The sequence below is a fragment of the Chiroxiphia lanceolata genome, chromosome Z (assembly GCF_009829145.1).
Source record: "Chiroxiphia lanceolata isolate bChiLan1 chromosome Z, bChiLan1.pri, whole genome shotgun sequence".
Lineage (NCBI taxonomy): Eukaryota > Metazoa > Chordata > Aves > Passeriformes > Pipridae > Chiroxiphia > Chiroxiphia lanceolata.
Window position 1 is genome coordinate 20,111,789 of NC_045671.1, and position 20,614 is coordinate 20,132,402.

General features: G+C 43.4%; 1 protein-coding gene across 1 annotated transcript in view; it reads left to right on the plus strand.

The window, feature by feature from the left end:
* The first annotated feature begins 7,094 nt into the window (after positions 1–7,094).
* Positions 7,095–20,614, plus strand: part of SERINC5 (serine incorporator 5) — a 44,205-nt gene continuing 30,685 nt past the window's right edge. The window contains exon 1 of the mRNA XM_032676276.1: positions 7,095–7,215. Within this exon, the coding sequence (XP_032532167.1) occupies positions 7,189–7,215 (27 nt within the window). The 5' untranslated portion in view covers positions 7,095–7,188. The remainder of the gene's footprint in view (positions 7,216–20,614) is intronic.

Here is a 20,614-nt window from a genome sequence, read left to right on the forward strand (position 1 = left end):
CCTGCTCACTTAACTCAGACATTTCTTCTGATGCATAAATGTTTATACTTTTAATGATTCCTTTACAGAGCATGTTTCACCTGTGACCCGTTAGTACTCTGAGAGAAGGAAGAGAGGCTATAGTTGGGCCTGCTTTTCTTTTAATCCCTCTATTCCCCCTGGCATGTTAAACTCAGCTATGTAAACTTTGAGTTAAGCTATTCTCTCCACAAGGCTGTAATAAAATTACAGTATAAACTAGGGATAGGTCTGCATATAGTGTATCAGGTTGAGATAGAAAAACTTCTCAGAGAACTACACAGAGGTCTTTGAACACTCTTGGCAGGCTGTATTTTGACGTACACCTTGCTGATATCCAGTAGTGTGAGAGACTGGGGAAAAGACAGGCATGGCTGCTGTCTTTCTTGGCTCCAAAATACAGCACTGCCTAGGAGAACCTGTTGATCCTCATTTTACCAAAGACCTGTTGGGAATTAAGCTTGTTCCTCCTGTAGCCCACCACTACCAGGAAGACTCCAGAAACAACTCTTGCTAGCCTGGGAGCTCCACTTGGCCAAACTTTTCATCACATAATGTTAATTTGTCATTTTCAAGCTTCCCCAGGCAGAGCTAGAATAAAATATCAGCTTTGATGCTTTTGAACTAGCCTCATATATCTGTGTACAATTCTAGTATTTTCATTTTTTTTCTATTCATGAGAAACTTATTCAGAAAATTTCTATTTATTTCTTTTTAGAAACTCTTACCCTTTCAAATAAAGGTACAAGGGGCTGGGGAATGGGGGGCTCTGTTTCTTCCTTCCAAAGAATCAAATCCACAGGCTGGAAGGTCCTGCATGAAGATTTTCTGAGGGGCTTGCTATATGGTCAACACAGTTATGGTAAGCACGCTTTAACAATATGTTGTGAGCTGTGTGCTTTGGTTCTGGGAAACCTCCACTTGGAGCCAGGCTGGTAGGCAGGTACCCTCAAAGAATACTTAAGCTGTCCTGCATGAATTTGCTATCTGTGAACTAATTTTAAAAAAAAAAAAGTTCATTGTCAAAGAAAATTAACAGGTAATTATCAAAGTTGTTGCAATCTAGCAATTCTGAATAAGTCTACCACTGGGTTGACAAATGTAAAACTGTCTTTTTCTTACTCCTCTAAATTTACCTGTATGTTCAGGAGCTTCCTTTAGTTATGTCACATAAGCATCCTGAGGAAATCAACAGTGCAGAAGGACAGTGCCACCATGTTTTTTTATCTTTATATATGATGGTAGAAACCAATTTTAGTCTATAGATTTAATTGTAGGAGTTGAAATGCTGACTTACAACCAGATGGGTTTTCCCTGATGCTAGGGGCTGTGTGTGACAGAGAAATAAGGCAGATGGTCAGATGTGGTAAAAATGGTCTGATGTTAACCTAGTGCTTGCTTGTCTCTCTGAGGATCATCATTCTACAAGCTTGAAGCTCCTTGTAGGAGTGGAAAACTGGGTTGTTGCTCAGCTTGAGCCTGTTTAACTTAATATTTTTATAGAGCTTCTTTAATAAGATCCTTAATATTGACTTTATCTGGTAAATCAGGGACATGCAAGCTTCCCTTCTTCCATATGTCCCTCATTAACTCTAGTAAAACTCAGTGCTTCCCAGCCATCACCAGAATCCCTGCTGCTGGCTGGTTACCTGAGTGTCAGGAATGTGTAAATATGCTCGGAAGTACTGCTGTCTCCTTTTCTCCCAGCACAATGTTTCCTTAGCATCACCCAAGTTAAATGTCTATGTCACTTGTTTCTAAGGTAAAGATTTTAGCTGTGACTGAGAAACCTGAGACATCATGTAATAAAATCCTGATTAGGCAGGAAAAGCTATACTGCATCCAGTGGCAGGGAGGTCAGGAAAAAATGACATTCATAAGTGGCACTGCATGACATTGTGCTAAAAAGGGTCAACAAAGAGCGTGCAAATGCAGCACTTACAGAGTTCGATGCAAAGCTGTGCAATACCACTCTTCCGTGCTTTTGTCACAAGAATTAACCTCCTCAGAAAGGTTTAACTGGCGCATTTCCTTAATAAACAGTGCCGATCTTAATCCACTCTAAAGTAACACTGGAGTGAAAAAACTACCAAGCAGTTTATTAAATTCTGTTCTCAAACAAAAGCTTTTTTTAAACAAATTTGCCTGGAAATACCAGCCTTGTGGAATTTTTAATACTAAACTTTTCAAGTGCTATGAAATGGTTTTTTTCAAAGTCCAGTAAGTTTCATTTGACCAGAATCTAACCAAACTTGAATACTTAAATGCATGGATAATTTTTTTGAAAATTAATAACTACTACCAGCTAGAAAATATCTGTATTAATTACAGAATGCTAATAAAGATACAGTAGAAGATACCACCCTTTAGCATTGTGGTCAGCCTGATGTTCTGGAAGGGCCAGTTACGTGTGTGTCAGGCCCCACAGAGATGTCAGTCTGTCATCTGTGTCATCACTGCACCTTAGAGATTTATAGCTGCAGGTTGTTCGTGCCTTGCACTGGCAGATCCTTTGGTGCTCATGTTGCTGTTACAGTTGCTCTGTTTCCCTCCTCACACCTCTTTGCATAGTGGTGAGGGTGATCATCCTCTCACAACAGTATCAAGTACCCGGGTATTCCCACCTGCTTTTTGTCAGGTCTAGGGCTGGGATATACTGTGCTATGCCAGGTGCTTGTGGCATAATTCCTAGATAAACTGGCTTTTGGAAGATGCCCAAAAGTCAAGGCTTCTGGAAACCCTTGGCTGTTCAGGAGGATGTGAGGAGAAGTGGTACATAATCTAGGGGCTGGTGCATACTTGGGAAAAAATTGAGAGAGTCATGAGTTTATTATGGTCTGCAGCTACCTAGACTGCATGACAAATTTCGTCTTGTAGCTACACACAAGTAAAACTAGAGGTGATAAATAAGTAATTTTTACTGTCTGATGACACCTTTGCATGATGCTTCCCTGTACTGGAATACCTTTTCCACAGGTAACAGCAAACATCACAGAAGTTAGGTAATTAGCTGTGTAAGAGGTCTAGTTGGGAATCTGTGGTGGTTTCCAGAGCATACGCATACACATGCACAGATATTTCCTCTCCTTCCCATAACCTTGTGTCTAATTGCTAGGCTCAAGCAAAATATACATTTCCTTGAAGAGCAATTTCATGCCTTTTTTATTTTAACAGGCATACAACGTCTAAATTTACACTATAAAAAAAGAACTGATTTTAAGTAAGTGGCCACCACAGTACGTGACAATCTGGTTTTGTTTTCTCTCTGCTTGCATTTACATTTGGAAAAAATTTCCATACTTCATTTCATCTGAAAAACAGCCAAGTGGTACATTTCTCCTTCTCATTGGATGCAGAGATTTTGTGTTCTTCACTTTGCCAGTTGACACAAACCAAAACCCTTTAATTATTGAAAAATCTTGAAATTATGTAATATTGAAAGCATCATTTTGAGTTGTAGCTTCGTTTCAGAAGGTGTGAACAAAACAGCACAATTCTTAATATTATCCTAAAATACATTGAGCTGGTTCATGCTGTGTGAGTATTGAGGAAGCAGAGTCCTTGAGCATTCCTGTTAAGATTTCTCTGTGCTATGTCTAAAAGCTTTCTGCATCACCACTTCTGAGTTCTCACTACAGGCAGTAATACTGCATTCTCAGAGAAGGAGTTTGTGAGAACCTCTGCTTCTGTAACAACAGTCCATGTAGAAATGAGTTGGGGATTAATAAAGGTGCAACATATGCAAGCAAAACTGCAGGTGGGATCTGAGGGTAATAATGCCTGTCCTGGTGACCTGAGCAAAGCTGATGTGCCACAGAAGGTCACTGGTGTTTATGAAAATGGGCTGGATGTCTTGGAGGCTGCCTGAAGGTAAGTGGCTCAAAGTGACATGCTCCTGGGAGTTCAAGTTTTTCTACTCTATCCTGCCTGTGCACACACGGGTGAGGAAAGTGGCTTGTTCCCTGGGCACAACTAGCTTCTGACCAGGGGTTTTCTGGAGAACTGTCACACAGTTACAACTTCTAACTGAGCACTTTCCTTCGTTCCTCACTCCCTGGCACTTGAACCAGAGTTTTAACTCCATCCCTGAGTGCTCCTTGGCTGTCTTACTTCCTGTGGCAACATTCCATGTCCCTATTCTACCTGACTTATTAAACCTCTGTAAGTCTAACTTACAGAGTTAGACTTATGCAAAGCAAGGCCAAATCATCTTGCCTTTCCCTACTGATGCTGTGAATTCCCTGTCACTTGAAAGCACTAAATCAGAATTAGTATCTGTGCTGGTTTAAAAGTTAACCAGCAGGGGAAATGAACTCAACTCAAAAGAGAGATTATAAGTCAGAATAACAATTTAATAAAATAATACAATAAGTACAGTTATACAGACAAACAATTGGTCTTAACCCACAAAACCCAAATGTATAACCCAGCACCCTGGGGCACAAACAAAGTGGTGTTCCTTGCCCCCCCCCCCCCCCCCGAGTCCAAAGTAAAGGGAGAGGGGAAAAACCTGCTGGTGGGAGAGCGGCTGCAATCTGGTCAAAAGTAGTGATTGCAGTCCAGCTGAGGGTGGTGGTCTCAGTCCGGTTGAGAGCGGTGAGCTGCAGTCCAGTTGAGAGCGGTGAGCTGCAGTCTGACTGAGAGCGGTGAGCTGCAGTCCTCCTCTGGATCCCACGAGTGGAAAAATGTTCCAAAACTCCAAGTTTATATATTCTCCATTTCAGGCAGGAATGCTCAGTCCTTCCCTCAGAGCGGGGAATTCCATAAAAGGGTATGAGGATGCTCAGTCCTTCCCTCAGAGCAGAGAATTCCATAAAAGGGTATGAGGACAGGAACATCTTCCTATTTCGCAGGCCTCTACTGATAACAGTTTCTGGGAAATGGCATGGAAGGCTATAGAATACACAGTTTTGGGCTACACCCATCCAGTGATGAATCAGTCCAGGTGTTCTAACTAGGACAGCATCTCTTTGAAGAGGTCTCCTGCCAAAAAGAACACTTTAAGGCAGGAATTACTGGTTGAAGATTTCAGGTCAGTAAATCAGATTAGCCTTTTCTGATTTCACAATGTGTGTTTGATGGATAAACCTTACTCTAAATGCATGGATAGTTTTAGAGTGACAGTTCTTTTCATGCAGTAACATCTGCACATTGCTTTGCTATTAGCCTGTGTAATGTTTGCCAGCAACACAGCAGGGAAGTTCAAGCCTTTCTGGTGATGAATTTTTCATCCAAAGAGCCAAGGCACACATCCCAAGGCTCTGAGGTGCTCTCACTGATTGGAAAGTCCATTACAGAGCTCTGCTGTTTTCTATAGTGCAGAAGCTAGATTTATTTGTGATAACAGTGCTGGCTGGCATTAACAGACCTGCACAGAGCAGTGAATTAATGACATTCCCCACCCAGTGAGTGCTTGTTGCTATCACAGACATGCTGACGTATGGTACAGCCACTCATATTCTTGCACCATGCCTGTATGTCACCTGCACTAGTCTCTCTTTGCAAAACAGTTTCATTTTAAAATTAAACCTCAGATGCTCCTTCGTGCTTTGAGTTGATTTTGCTGATGTGGAAATTAAGCAAAGCCTGACTAGTCAGCTTCTTGCAATTGTATAAGAAGTCTGGAACAGAAATACAAGATGATTGCAGTTCTGCTGAATTCTCACTGTGCTGTGATCCATGTGTTCCCACGTCTTAACCACATGCTTCAGGAAGCTGACTGTGATTCAAAGTTAAAAACCCAAGTGGTTTTCCCTTGCCTGTTGGCTGGCCACACTACTTTCCTGTCTGTTGTTCAATTCTTGAGCCTATCTCTGCAGTCCTGCCTCTGGAGAAAGGAAAAGGTGTGCTGAGCCTCCAGCCCCACTCCTGATTTGAGGAGTCCTTACCTGAGGCTGGGGCTTTTGCTACTCCTACGAAGCAGGAGCATCAGGCACATCAGTGCTTGAACTGTGCTGGGGTCCTCTTGGATACCTGCAAACTGGTGTCCTTTGCAGCTTAGTAACCATCTGGTTGACAGAATTAATCTGATAAGAGTGGTAAATACCCTGTCTCTAACGGAGTATATGCAGCTGTTAGAGCACCATTAAAAACAAAGCACATTGGCTGTTTTTTATTAACTGTACCCCTGTGGTAACTGGTCTCTTCGGTCCTCAGTATCATACCAAATTGTGAAATGCTGACTCATCATATGATCCACTTGGTAGAGCATCACCTTTCCACACATGAGGAAAGAGGAAGGGGATTTGCATTCTGCAATCCATCCGTTTCCTTGGTAGGTGTTGCTAATTATACATATATATATATGTACTCATATGCAGGTTAATAGCTTCTACTTGCACTGAATTCCTTAAGTAGGGGCAGTTAAGACTAGAAACAAAGTTTAAAATAGTTATCTTTTAGAATGCTTTAGACACACAGAGGCCACAAAATGGACAAGGTGAGGGAGTCTTTCCAAGAGACCTTCCTTGCTTCATTGGTGGCTTTGCAATAGTAATTCCTATCGGAATTTGGCTTTGTAAATTCCTATTGTCACATTGGACGTTGGGAAATCCTAAGCTCCTGCGTAGTACTGCACATGGTTAGAGACGACTGATGCTGGAAAAGGTGTTTCTGAAGCACTGGGAAAGGTCTCGGCTCCTGTTAAGAAGCACGGCCTTCCAGCTGTCCACTGAGGAAACATGGCTTTTCCACGCAGGCGCGGGCAGTGGGATGCGGCACAGCAGTTGGAATCCGGGGTTAGTGCACCACGGCGTTAAACTTAAATTTGATGCTCGGTCTTTTAAGATCCTCATATTCAAATGCCTCGTTCACTGAATTTATTAAATTCCAGCTACCCAGAACCAGGTGTTATATGAGCAGGCAGGTGATCCCGGCAGTGTCGTTGGGAGCCGGGCAGCCTGCCGAGGGTGGCCGTGCGGGTACCCACCTCACATGTCGCCGCTGCCACCACCGCTGCCGGCCCGGGGAGCGGAGCAGCGATGCTCACACACGGGCTGACGACAGCGGAAGCCGCGCTGCGGAGCCGGGCCGGGCAGAGGCGGTGCCGCCCCGCCTGCGGCTCCCCGCGCTCGGCTGCCCAGCCCAGCCCAGGACAGGACAGGACATCCCAGCCGTGCCCCTTCCGCATGCGGGAGCAGCGAGGGAGGTCGGTCACCCCGCACCGCCAGCATGTCCGCCCGCTGCTGCGCCGGCCAGGTAGGGCTGGGGGCGCGGGGAGCCCGGCAGGTGTGCGGGGCGAGGGGCTCAGCGAGGGCAGGCATCCCGCGGGGAACAGCGCTGCGGGCCCGCCCGCGGGTTCCGCGACCCTGGCGCGGCCCGAGGACCCCGGTCAGCGCCCGGCGGGGCCCGAGGGCTGGCCGCTCACCCAGAGAGTCGGGGCGGGGAAGGGCTGGGGGTCCGTCCCTGCGCTGCCCCCGGGCCGCGGCTCTCGGCGGTCCCCGCAGCCACCCTGCGAGCAGGGCTGCCGGGGGCCATCGGCGCGGGAGGGGAACAGCAGCCCTGGCTGCGAGCGCGGGTGCCCGTCCAGGTGCTCCAAGTGGCGTTTCTACTGTTTCCCTGGGTGAATTCGCCTCGTATTTCGGAAGGGAAGCTGGACACAGCACGTCCCCCCGAGGTGTGGGCGGGCAGCCGGGAGCCACTGGGCTCGCCGGCGTCCGCACCAGCGCAGCGGCATGTGGGTGGAGGCACCGACATGGAAAGGGACCTTCCCAAAGCCCTGCACGGCAAGGAGGAATTCCTAAAGGGGCGACAGATCGCTTAGACCTACGTGGTCGCTGGTTCCACGTGGTGGGGAGATGAAACCCCATGATATAAGACTTGGAATGGTCTTAACTTCTCTCCTAGCCCCAGGCTTCCTGGCAGTCCTCAACCCCTTTCACAAACTCCTTCAAATTTGGCTTGTGAAAAGATTCGGCATGTTCAGGTGCTGGCAGAGGAAGTGAGAGATGACAGCAAGTGGTGATGGAGGGCAGGGCAGGACCTACACTGGTCAGCATCCGTGGGGTAGGGGTTCAGTGCTCCATATGTTACCACAGTGCACCTGTTTTCCTGCTTAAATAAGTTCCATGGCCGAAGGACCATGGCTTGGAGGAGATGGGTGATTGTGAGGCCCTTTCCACATCTCATCCTTGGTTGCACTCAAGGGAAGGACTCCTGTTTCTAACAGTGTCTCTCTGGTGTGATGTTAAACATCTTCTCCAGGTACTTTATTTGTGCTTCATTTTCCCAAATTTCCTTTTCTTCAATAGAAACTCATTATCACTTTTCCTGTCTGCAGCAGACTAACCAGTGAACTTATTCCTGTTGTATTTAAACATCTAATTCTATTGATATTTCTATTGCTTTGCTCACCCTGCCCACCCTCAGCATCTGATTATTCTCTTGGTTCTGTATGAACCACCTGGAAAAAAAATCTTATATCTTTCCTGAAGGTTGAAATCCCAAGCTAGGTTTGGTCGTCTGTCTGTAGTTCTTTCAATCTTCAGTGGGATGGTAGGAGTACTTAGCTTGTTTTCAATTGCATGTTCTCTGGGACCTGCCCCATGCCTCTCCAAACAGCACTGGGTGGTTGTGGGGGAGAGTAGTAACTTTACTTGCTAATATTCCTCTTGAAGCAGGGGCCTCCCTGCCTGCTGTTTCACATCCATTTTGGCAGCATGTGAAACAAGTTGTGGAGCAGCTCAATGAAGTGCTGTTAGTAGGTAATGTTACTGCAGTGGTTTACGGCTGTTGCATTTTCATTGCTTTTTTTGATGTAGCTCCTGGAGAAGTAATTTAATACCAAGAGGATGAAACTGTTGTGATGCTCAGTGGGGAATGGCATAGCTTTACTGTGCCCGACCTCTGTGACATTCTTAAAGCCTCTGTCCCTATCCCACGTAGTAATCTCTGGTAGTAATGTGTTTCATTGACACTGATGTGTCACTTTGGAGCCTGTAAATAAACTGAATTCCTTAATGTTGTTGCAGATGAGGCAAAAGCCCTGAAGTGGATGCAGTCATAGTGCCAAAAATCCCTGGGAAGATGTATTCTAAAAAAAAATAAGCACTTACTATTGATGTAGACTTACCTATGGTAAATATGGCATATTACTGGAGTTTCACCAGCAAACATAGTGTAGAGAACCTTTTTATAGGCTAAGGTGATAAACGACATAAGCTATGTTTCAATAGCATGCAGTATTACATTTTAAAAATGAAAAATGGTCTTTGCTTTTGTTACTTGATTTATTCCAACCTTGATGAGGGGATGTTTGTTTAACATAATTAATACACAAGAAAACCAAAAGGAATAGAAGTTCTTCTTTCTGTCTCAACCAAGCTCTCTCAAGAGTTTTGTGGTTCCTGTTAATGAAGCTGGAAAATCAAGAAGGAATTTGGCCTCTCCCTCAGTGTTCCCCTAAAGATGACGTTAACTCTGTCTCTAGAAACAGAAGAGAATTGCTTGAGAAAAGATAGAACTTTATACAAGTTCTGAAAAACAACACTGATGTTGGTTCCTGCTTTTTTCCTAAAATATACTAGTTTAATGGGTTTGATATCCTGTAGTGTGAGGATCTTTTGTGGTAAGTATTTTTGCCCTTTATACACCTTGTGTATGCCTCTCTCTTTCTGTGGATCTGCTTTCTTAGAACTGCCTGAGAACTTTGGCATTGTCTTTCTGAGCTGTTTAAGTATAGTTATCGTAGGTGGATGTCTGTAGCTGATATCAGAGTTTTGTTGTGAGTTAACATGACTTGACTATGTGTTTTTGCTCCATTCGTATACCAGCAAATTTTCCTGATGAAGAGAAGACAGTGAGTGGTTAGTACTTTTGGTTTTGGGTCAAACTGTGGTAACTATCTAGTTGAAGGTGCCTGTCAGAATAAATGCATTCAGCTTTTGCAGCCCAGATTCCTGTTGTTAAAGAATATAGCAGCAAGCTGCCAGACTTCAGTGTACTTTGGTTATGCTGATTTTGCAGTCAAAAATTATTTAAAATAATCTTGCCAAATTTAAAATACCATTGCCAAATAGACCCTGGGAACTTTCTTTGAAGGAACTTGGCCATTTATAAACTTTAATTTCTGCAGTTGTTTTTTATTGGGCGATGTACAACCTTGTGTTGAAGACAGTTGTGATTTTTAGTTTTCTGAGCTGTAATAAGCTTACTTAATGTTTCTTCTTTTGCTACTGTTTCATTGGTAGACCTATTTTGAGAATGCAGTGAGAATACAGTTTGGCTTGGGCCTCCACAATGCTTTTGATTACATAAAAACATCTGCTTAAATTGACAGGAAACAGGATTTTACATTTGGCTTTTCTTCAGTAGTTATTCTCAGGAGAATGAAGTTGAGATCATGGTTAAAGAAAGCAGCTGTTGCAGAAAATCTTTATTACAATGAATATGTTTTTTCCAGAGTTAAATTAATGTAATTGAGATTGTTAACATTCATTTTGGGGGGACAGTATGTTGTAGCTCGGTTGTTCAACAAGATGGATTTTTGAATTAGAACTGGTAGTTATTAAAGCTCATGAACCTATTTTTGTAGATCTGTTAAATCTTGAGTGATGTCCTTAATACTCTTCTGCACTTAGAAATCATATCATGTAGTAAATACAGTGAGATGTGCCACAAATTAGAGTATCAGATTTTAATTTTATACCCAGACCTCTAATTATAATTTTTTTTTTAAGAGAAAGGGAAAAAAAGGCGTATCTATATTTATAAGACTGACCTCATGACTTCTGGGGCCCACAGCTTTTGGGACAAGGGAGGGAGGCCCCTGTGCCCTCTGGGCTGCCTGCCTCTCTGGCACTGCCTGTTTGCTTCTTCATGTTGAGAAGGGAGCTTACAGTCCTGTCCCCATGGTCTCCTTTTTTTATTATATGGTGAAAAGGATGATTCTGTCACCCTCATCTAGGTTTGTGTGTCCTCTGAGGTTGCTGGAGTGTTGTGGGGAGTATGCGTAGTGTGATGTGCTGCAGTGCTGTGGGATGATGATGGTGATGTTCCTGGCTCTCCCTCACATGGTGCTCCGCAAAACACATCTCTTCTGCAAATGGTCTTCCTGGGTGAGAGGGGTTTGTTTAGTGTGTTTAACCTGAATATTTACCTGTGGGTATTTCCACACCCTGCCACTGCTATTATTAATCATGACAGAAGATGAAACTAGCTGTCTGAGGTCAGATGTAGAATACTGTAGTGTACTCCACTTAAATGCAGTTAGGAAAAGCAGGCTGGGGAAGATCTATTTTCCCTGTTCGCAGAAACATGGAGTTTTTGCTTTAAACGAATGGTTTCCTGAATAACTGAATTAGCAAAACCTGTTTTTCTGCAGCTTTGTCCACTGAGGTTGGTACCTCATGTTGATTCCCTTTCTGATAAATACTGAACTCATGTTTAAGCCTTTTTCTTCCTAAGGGTTGAGAGATCATTTTTCTCTGCTAAAACTTTTACTTCTTTTCAAGGAAACTATAAGAACATATCTTTGAGGACCAATTGGCCTGCCATAGCTGGATAAAATTTGCTGCTGGATTCAAAAGTGATCAGAAAAGGAGGGAAAAGTGACCAAAAGACAGTGAGGTTCTGAAACTGTTGTATCATTTGCCACTGCATCACTAGGTTGGTGAAGTGCTAAGGCCTGAAAACAGGCTCTGAGCTGGAGTCGACCTCTAGATGAACCTTCCAACCTCATCATCATCATGGCTGGGCTTCGCAAACGAAGATTTGGGAAAGGCTCTACCCATGTTTGTTGCAAGCATGTTGGTGGCTAAAAAGGCCGATACGAGACAGGCATGTCCGGTTGCAAAAGGCACAGCAGAAAGACTCCTTAGGTGGTATATTCTGCAAGTCACAATTCTTTCTGCGTTGTCTTTTCTCCTCAAAGGTGATCCTGCGTGCTTTCTCAAAAGCATCAGCAGCGTTATAGGTGGTGTGTCTCCAGGCCTCTCGACTGGAAGCCAGAGTAGACCAGTTATGTTGATCAATATGGCCAAGGCTGAGATGTTGCTTCAGGGAGTCCTTGTATCTTCTCTTTGGGGCTCCTCTCTTGCGGCAGCCGGTGGCAAGTTCACCATAAAGCAAGACCTTCCAACCTAATGTTATTATTTAGCCACGTATCTGCTTATTAGCCAAAATTCTGTATAATCATTAGTAAAATACATAGTATGATAAGACTACCCCTGTGAAAACATGTATGCTTGTTAGTAAGATATATTGGTATCCGCTTATTAGTGAAGATTTGTATCTGTTCATTAATGAGATATGAATGTATCTGTCTTTCTGTATTTAGAGACTGGTCAAGGCCATGGAAGTAGACAGCTGGCTTTGTTTGACAGTAGGTGGTCCAAATTTAAGATATAAATGTAGCCATCATTCTGTATTTAGAAACTAGTCAAGGCTGAGGATGTAGATGGTTGGCCCCATTCAACAGTAGTTGGTCCAAACTGACTCCCTTGATTTTTCTCTGAACCCTGTCCAGGCTTTAGGTGAAACCGAAGGAGAAAAGAGAGCCAGATATTTGCCTCACTAAATAAGTGATGTAAGCTTGTTTGTTTAACAATTTAAAAGCTAGACCCTTTCACAGCAAAGATGGAGCCCTCACCTACGAGTGGACGCACTGCATACGATTTCCCAGTTACCGGGAGTGGTTCTCCAGCCCTTCGCTGTGATTGGGTGTTCCCAGCTGACGTGCAGGTCTGGATGATGATGGTGATGTATTAGGGTAACCGGTGATGTATTTTTCTTAATCACTGTAGACACTCCTTGTAGTAATGATTAGGTGCATTGCTAAGCTTATCCTTTTGTAATTCTTTGCTATTTACCACTGTAGTAAATTTATGCACTTGTTTTTTAACATTGGGTCTCTGTTTCTTGTGCCGACATTCGTCCACTGGCAAAACAGTTGGAAACCTTTCCCTGTCACTGTATAAGAGGTAGAAGATAGTCTTTCTCATTCCAGCTTATTTTCTGCAGAAGGACCTAAATACAACTGCTGCTTTTATTTTAATTTTTGCAAGTGTAGGTATTCCAGGATATGTTTTTTCCGTAATTGAGACTTTCATTACAGTGGATGCACTCACAGTTGTGAATGCAAGACATACTTATTTCAGGGAAGCAACTGAATGAAAGCCTGAGCTATGACTACAGTGTAAGCTGAAGGTCTCATCTGGAGTTAGTGACTGCTGTGATCCCAAACACGTGCTCATGCTGGATGGTGTTCTCAGCTTAGCCATGTGAATATCCCTGGACCTTCGGTCACTTCCAGTGTTCTTCTCAAGGACCGAAGTCAATGGTGCTTCCACTTCTTTCTCAATGGTGCTTCCATTTCTTTCTTAACTGTGCAGGCCCTGATATGTTTTGTCATGTTAAATGCTTAGCTGCCTAGATTTTTAGGCAGTGATCAACCACTCTACTGACTGAATTTAACCTGCTGCTTTGTTCAGGTCACCCAAGAGATAGGCTTGAGCATCAGCATGTGCTACAGCATGAGGCAGTGAGGGACTGAGCCAGCCAGAGCTGTGGGGTACACTGTAATGTGTGTCTGTGATGGCATGTTGTGGGGAAGGCAGGTCTGTGCCTGTTTTGAAGGGAGTCTTACATACCAGCAATGTCATCATCATTTAGCGATTGAATCTTCCAGCAGTTAGAGATGGTGTGTGCTGAAGTGTTTAAACATATTAATGTTAACAGTCTGAAAATGTAGAGTTTTGCTCTTCCTTCTGTCCAGTAGGACTAATCCAAAATGCAATGACATATAAGCTCTGGTACTGAATTTTGACAGGAACTGTTCTTAATGCAGTGAGAAATAGTGACTATTTTGTACCAGTGTATTGGCTTTTGTCACTTTAATGTCTTTTTTTTTTTTTTTTAACTCCCTGTCCTAAAGTCTTCTTGGACTCAGCACTGAAACCATCTTTTAAAGACACAACATGTTTTTGGAACAGCTCAGAGCTGTCTGTTCATTCAGAAGTGAAGCAGCTGTTCCAGCTATATGCTTTTGAGTCAATGCACATGAAAATTTCATTTAGCTGCTTTTTCACTGCAGTGGTACATGGACTTAGGCAGTTACTGCCCTGCATTTTGTTCTCTGTACCTGGTGATGCACCACATTGTATCTATGTGTGCTATTCTTCTTCTAGAGTCCTGGTCTTGAACGTCAGAGCTAACCTGGAGAAAATCTGCCCTTGGTATGAAGTGATGGCCCCAAATGTCAGACTTTCCCATTGCTGCTATGTCTTTCATGTTCCACTTGCTCTGTTAGTAGCTCCTCTGCTGTGAAAGTGAGAGAAGTGACTGCAACATTAGTTTAAACTACCTGTCGATGAGAAAACTGAAATATGAAATTATAGGAAAGGACAGCTGAACCTGTCAGTGGAGTGTGCTCTCAGTGAAGAATGTCAAGGGATCAATGCAAAGAATCTTTATGTTCAGGTCTGTTTGTATCAGTGGCCTGAGAGTGCATTTAAAATTGCTCCCGAAAGCACACAGGCATGATGGAAGGGCTGGTGGAGCAGAGGCTGCTGTTGAAGGTGATGTAACCCAGACGGCTTGACCCCAGTGTAAATAAAATATACCTTTGTAAGTACAGTCATCTAGCTGGTTGTCTGCACAAGGTGTGGGTGGAGGGCAGGCAGCTCCCACAGCGTGGAGTGTAGCTGCATGCTCGGGGGGAGAACTGAGGTGGCTTGCTGGACTGTTTGCAGTCGAGCTGACACGATTTTTTAGGAGGGACTGGGCAAATTTGAAGGGATGCAGAAAGAAAACCCTTGGCAACTTAGGTGCTGGGAGAAGTCCTAAAGCCTTCAAATGAGAGAGAGGGTATATGATTTGGATTTTTGTGTTGATTAGCAGAGAGAAAAGATGAAGTAATTGAAGCCAATGAAAAAAGCCTCATCAAGAACCAGTGCTTGGAGAACTGTAGCAGACAAATTAGAAGGTGGGGGTTTTTTTCTGTTGTCAGTGGCAGATGTGAGTAATCAGAGGGACAGACAGTCTGCCTCATACTGCTGTCAAATCCAGATGGTCTATGCTAATGGAAAATAGCTATACTACTAAGGAGCTGGGTGATGTGATACACTGTGTGGCTCAGGTCAGACCAAACAATTGTCTTGATTTTTCCAAAATTATCAGGAGAAGAGCAGTTAGGCAGACTTGAGTATAGACATTTTGCAGTGACATTATTTTCCAGTGCTGAGCTGAGTCACCACTTAGTAATGTTGGAGCACAGAGACAGAAGCTAATCGTTCTCAGTTACAGCTTAACTTCAGCTCTGCCGGTGCCTGGCAGTGGCTCAGCCACATTTTAGCTCTTTAGCCCTCCTCTACCTGTCCTAGATGCTGCTTTATTGCCTAGTTTTAGAGCTGCTTGGTGCTTATGATAGTTCTACCCTGTAGTGCAAAGCACAAGCCCTTTGCTTTGGAAACTCACCTCAAGACAGGAAACCCTCACTCAAAAACATTGTTCTGGCAACATCTGGGCCAGCATGACTTTTCTCTGAAGTCTGTTTTAATTTTGCACAATTTGCAGTGTGAGACATGCTCTTTAAAATAGGTCATCAGTTGATTCACTGGTATGTTGGTCACAAAATCTCTTGGCTTAAGTCACATGGTGAGTCTGAATATTAAATAAGAAGCAGTGAAAAGCCAGTTAAGTCAGACAAAATAAGGACAAAATAAGGCCTCTTTGGTGAATTTAGTTACTTCTGAGGGACAAACCACTGTGTAATCATGTGACTGGTTGAAGAAGCCTATGGAAAATGCATATGCATAACAGCAGTGGGTTTTCAATAATAGTCTTAGACCATCTCCTAACACTTGGGACACCTGGCATCAGATGTCTCTTGTTTTCATGAACCAGTGCACTAACAAAATTCTAGACAGTCTTTCCTGAAAGTAGAAGCCCAAGCAATGACAAGTGTGTAGCCTGTTCAGGATATCATTCATGTGGGGCCGGCTGCTTTGCCTGTCCAGCCTGCTTGGATGCTGCAGGTAGCTGTGAGAGTAGATGTTTGGGTGTTTTTGATAAACACTGTTAACAGCTCAGTGACTGCATTATCTGCAAATCTTATGGCCCAGATAATGCTGGTAGTCAAGTAGTCAAGCACTGCATGAAAAACTAAGCTGCTCTAGGCCCCCATGAAAAGAAGCTTCAGCAAGGCACATTCCTATGCTCTGTGGACAGGCTGGAAGGCATGCAGTCTTCTTGATGCTCTGGCCAGGCTGTCAGTTAGGAGGGAAGAAGTAAAAAGCTGCTTCATTTCATTAAAGTGTGAAGTTCTTTTCCTCATTGTGTTCTTATTCCTTTGATTTTTACCATTTCTACTGAAATCTCCTGAAAGGAAGTGCTTTATTGTGATAAATAATGGTTTGTATAATTTAAAAACACCTTAGGTTATTTTGGGCTGTGATCCTGAAACTCTCCACTTTGTTTTAATGATTAAGCAAAGTATTTTTTAAGACCTTTGAGATCTTTTTGGAAACATATGTGGAAAATACCTTCTTAAAATGTCACTATCTCTACAAAAGCAGCAGGCAGGGCATGTTCACTTACTTCTCACTCTTGTATCTGAACAGTTACATGTGCTTAACAATACTTTCATACCTTGTTCCGCTGATTTATCAGATTGGATCACAGCTTGCAGAAAAGACTTGAGTGTGTGGCAGATGTTAAGGGTATTTTGGTGGAGTATTCATTGTAGGGAACCAAGAGTTTGTGTGCAGGTTGGTAAACCTGCTTTGACCCTGTTTTGTTAAACTGTCTAACTCTTGTTAACCACAGGTTCTCCCCAGGCTGTTGGACGATGGGAGTGTGCAATATGTCCAGGCCTGCCTGTACTTGGAAGAGTGGTTTGCACGAACTAGGGCTGTTACATGTCTGCTTACTTCTGCTCCTCTCTGTGTGGATGAAAAAGTTATAGTTCCTCTGCATTGGCGTGAACCCACTGCACTCCAATCAAATGAGGCAATAGGAAAATGCCACTGAAACTTCTGTTCAGAGAAGGGTTAAAGCGTTCAAGACAGCTGCAAAACATTCACCCGTACTTTTCCCTTGCCCGTGCACTGTGCCCTCACATGAAATAGTAGAACCATTGCTGCTGTTGTATCAGCAGCTGAAAAGGATTGATATGTATTTTTTTCATTTTCCTTACCCTTTTTTTTTTTTTTTTTTTAGCCAGTAGGTTGCTTTGTTTAGTCACCCCCACCACAAGATAGGACTGTCAGGGCTAGTGAGGTGTTGGTGTGTGGTAGGAATGAGTGAGTGGCTGGCAGACGAGAGGGGAGATAGGGGCTGTTAAGCCAGCCTGGCTACCAGAAGAAATGTCTGTGAAACTGTGCTTTGAGTATTTTTTAACAGAAAAATTCCCCACACAGCTTTCCACAGCTGCTGTTGTGAAACCAGTCAAGTCAGCTGTCATCCAGGCAGTTCAAATCCTGGAGCAGTCTGTTTTCAAGTATACTAGGATTTCAAGTTTTGAGATCTCAGACAAGCTGGCACCATACCTTCCTTGAGCTCCAAAAGTGTAGCACTGAACAAAGCAGGTGGCTGGTCTATGGTGTGGAGACCTGGAGTCGTGGGAGGTTAGTGTGAGGGGGCTGGCTGGTGGTAAGGATTTGTGGAAAGCATAAATATTTGTGTAGTGTTTGTAATTATTGTCAGACTGTGATGTTCACCTGGTGAGGAGATGTAAAGATAGAGAGGCGGCTGGGATGGCTGTGCTTGTTGCCTGACTTGTGGGAGCCTTTGGACGAGTCGAACTTGAAGCCAGAACCTCCTGCAGCATGACAAACTCCTACCAGAGAAGCCTGGCTTTCAGATGCCATTGCACTGGGCTTTTGAAGACCCTGGGCTTGGGAGGATCAGAGGACTTCAAAGGAGCTGTATGGACGTGGATTTTCAAGGCCTGCCAGCTGGCAGTGGTTACAGACCTTTGATTGTTTTTTGGGTTGTCTCTGTCCTAAAAACTGCACAGCATCTTGCTTCTGCAGAACACATTCATTGGAGGAGTTTTTATTTAATGATAAGATAAATCTGTAAAAAATTTGACATTACTTGCTTTTTTTTCACAGCCTGTTTTTTTTAACATGAGGAGAATTTGTTACTGGCTTAAAGTGCTTCAAGTGCTGAAGTGGATTTTGAGCCCCTGGACAAGACCATTGCTGCAGTCAAAAGGCAGAGGTGAAGTGAGATGGGCCATACCTGCAGTAAAGCATATAGCATCAGAGGATCTGTGTAGCTTAGCTGCACATTGACTGCAACTTTTTAATGGAGAACTCTTTGTATATGGGGGCTTTGATGTCTGTCACCCAAAGATAACATCTTTGAAACCTCTTTGGTCAGTAGGATGTGGCCAGCATTTTAATCTTTGGGACAGAGACTGTTCTCATTTATTTTTGGATAACACCTAATTCATCTTGGCCTAGTCTAGAATGTATTTAGTTACAACCAGAGTTTAAAAAAGAAAAAGAAAAAAAAGCCTCACAAAAAACCCAAACCACCAAATTTGGGACTGTGGCTGAATAATGTAACCAACTTACTATGGTTTCCATGGCTACTTAGACTGTTTAAAGAGGTGCATCTGGAAAAAGATGAAGACACTGGTATTTTTGACCAAAATTTGCAACTTATAGGGTATGTGCTCAGTATTAGAAACTATCATTAAAGTCTAAGTAATGTGGAACAGTACATAAATGAGCTATATATTCTATTTAAGCATTTGTTGTTCTAAGTAGCAACTCTAGGGACCCAGAAGTAGAATAGCAGACATGTTGCTGGATGTAGATGAGATATTACTGACACAGCTCTCTAGCACCTGGTGTAGGAAAATGTTGTTCCCTTTACAAATACCAAAGCTGCATTTACTTCTATAGTGTAGTTTTTGATGTTATGGTAAGGCCAGCAGTTGAAGTTCATTGTGGAGACTTTGGATCTGACTGATGTCAAATCCTTTCAGGTTCAAAGGACCTTTAGTCTTAACCTTCCCCCCCTCTTAAGTCTGAAGTGGGTGGATTATACTTTTCTAGTATGCATTTGTTTTGAATTGTTATTATTCCATTTGCTTGTTGAATTGGTAGTTTGACGTAGCTTCCTTATTTCCCAGGCTTGTGTTGATGCTGTAAAAGGTAACTTAATTTCAATACATGTAAAAAATAAAATTGATATTTAGCCCACCACTGCCTTCTATTTTGAAAGCATACTTGCACTGTGTACTTTTGCACATAGTATTTTTAATTTCCGGCTTTGGTGCCAACATGAGCCCATGCTGTTTATTCCCCACAGCTGGGGCTTTGTGTTTTGGGGAGGATTTCTATTTCGCAGCAGCAGCAGTTTTAGCAGCTGTGTGCTCTGAGGCCCCTTCTCTGGCATGTTATCCAGCGGTGAAGTGAGAGAAGAGCAGTGTGGGAGCAGGGTTGGACTGCTGCCATTTTATGTCTTCTGCCAGCTGAAAAGCCATTGCTGAGCAAGGGAAGGACCTGTATGCCACCCCTTTGTGTGGGGCTGAAGGCAGGAAGCCCGAGCTGGAGTGTTGCAGAGATAGTCATGGCAAGGAAATGATAAGCTGGGAGTCAGTCTTTTAAAGACACTTCATCAAAACGATTTGGGGCTCTTGGATCAGTCAGTCTGGTTGTGGAGTTATATCAGATATGTGTGTCTGCAAACACACACATGAAACTCCCTCCTTCTTATCAGACAAGTCATTGTTGCTGGAAGAGAAAGTGTCCTGGGGGGAAAACAGCATGTGGTGGTTTGGAACCTAATGGCACATACAAACCAGTGAAGTTTGCCTGGATGACACAAATGTGGCACTTGTGCATTTTGAATCCCTTGGCAAGAATCCACCTTGTACAACTGCTTACTGAAAGCAGAAGGTCCTCTGAACATTCCCATGGCCCCTCCAGAGGCTCAGGAAACACTGGGAAAAAGCAGCCTTGGTGTGCTCAAGCCCCAGGCACCATACCTAGCCACAGGGAGTCCCTTGAAATTGGGAGTACAGCAGGGTGAGGTTATTCTGGGTTGGCAGCAGTGAGGTTCCCTGCTCATGGCTGCCTGTTGGTGTCCAAAAACCCTCCTGTGGTCATGGCTGGTGGGTTAAGCACAGAAACCATATGAAGCTGCTGCCTATTGCAAGGAAGGGCCTGGCCAAGGACAGTGCTGCCTAATGTATAAAAATAAGGCTTACATTTATATTTTTATATATCACTTTTTTAAAAGTAGAAGGGAGGGAAGGTGAGTCCAGCTTCTTTGAAAGTTAATGATACTGTTGACAGCAAGAAAGTAATGAGCATCAAGCTAAATTCCTTTCAGGATTTGTTCATACCTTTTTCCTTGTTGAATAAGGTAATTACATGCTTTTTGGTATGCTTTGTAGTTTTTATCTTGGTGGACTCTCAGTTGTGAGTAGAAAAGAACTGAAGTGTACAAGGAGTTCTGTCTCTCATCCTTAGCAAATGTGAGAAAGCTAGACACTGATGTGCTTAAAAGTAGTGACTTTTCATAAACAAGACTGTCTGCTTCCAGTTAAATGCTGCTCAGCTGGAAGGAGAGAACTTGAGAAATTCTGGCATTTTACAAGAAGTCTCCCAGCCTCCTTTTCTAACTTTTGCAGCAGAAACCT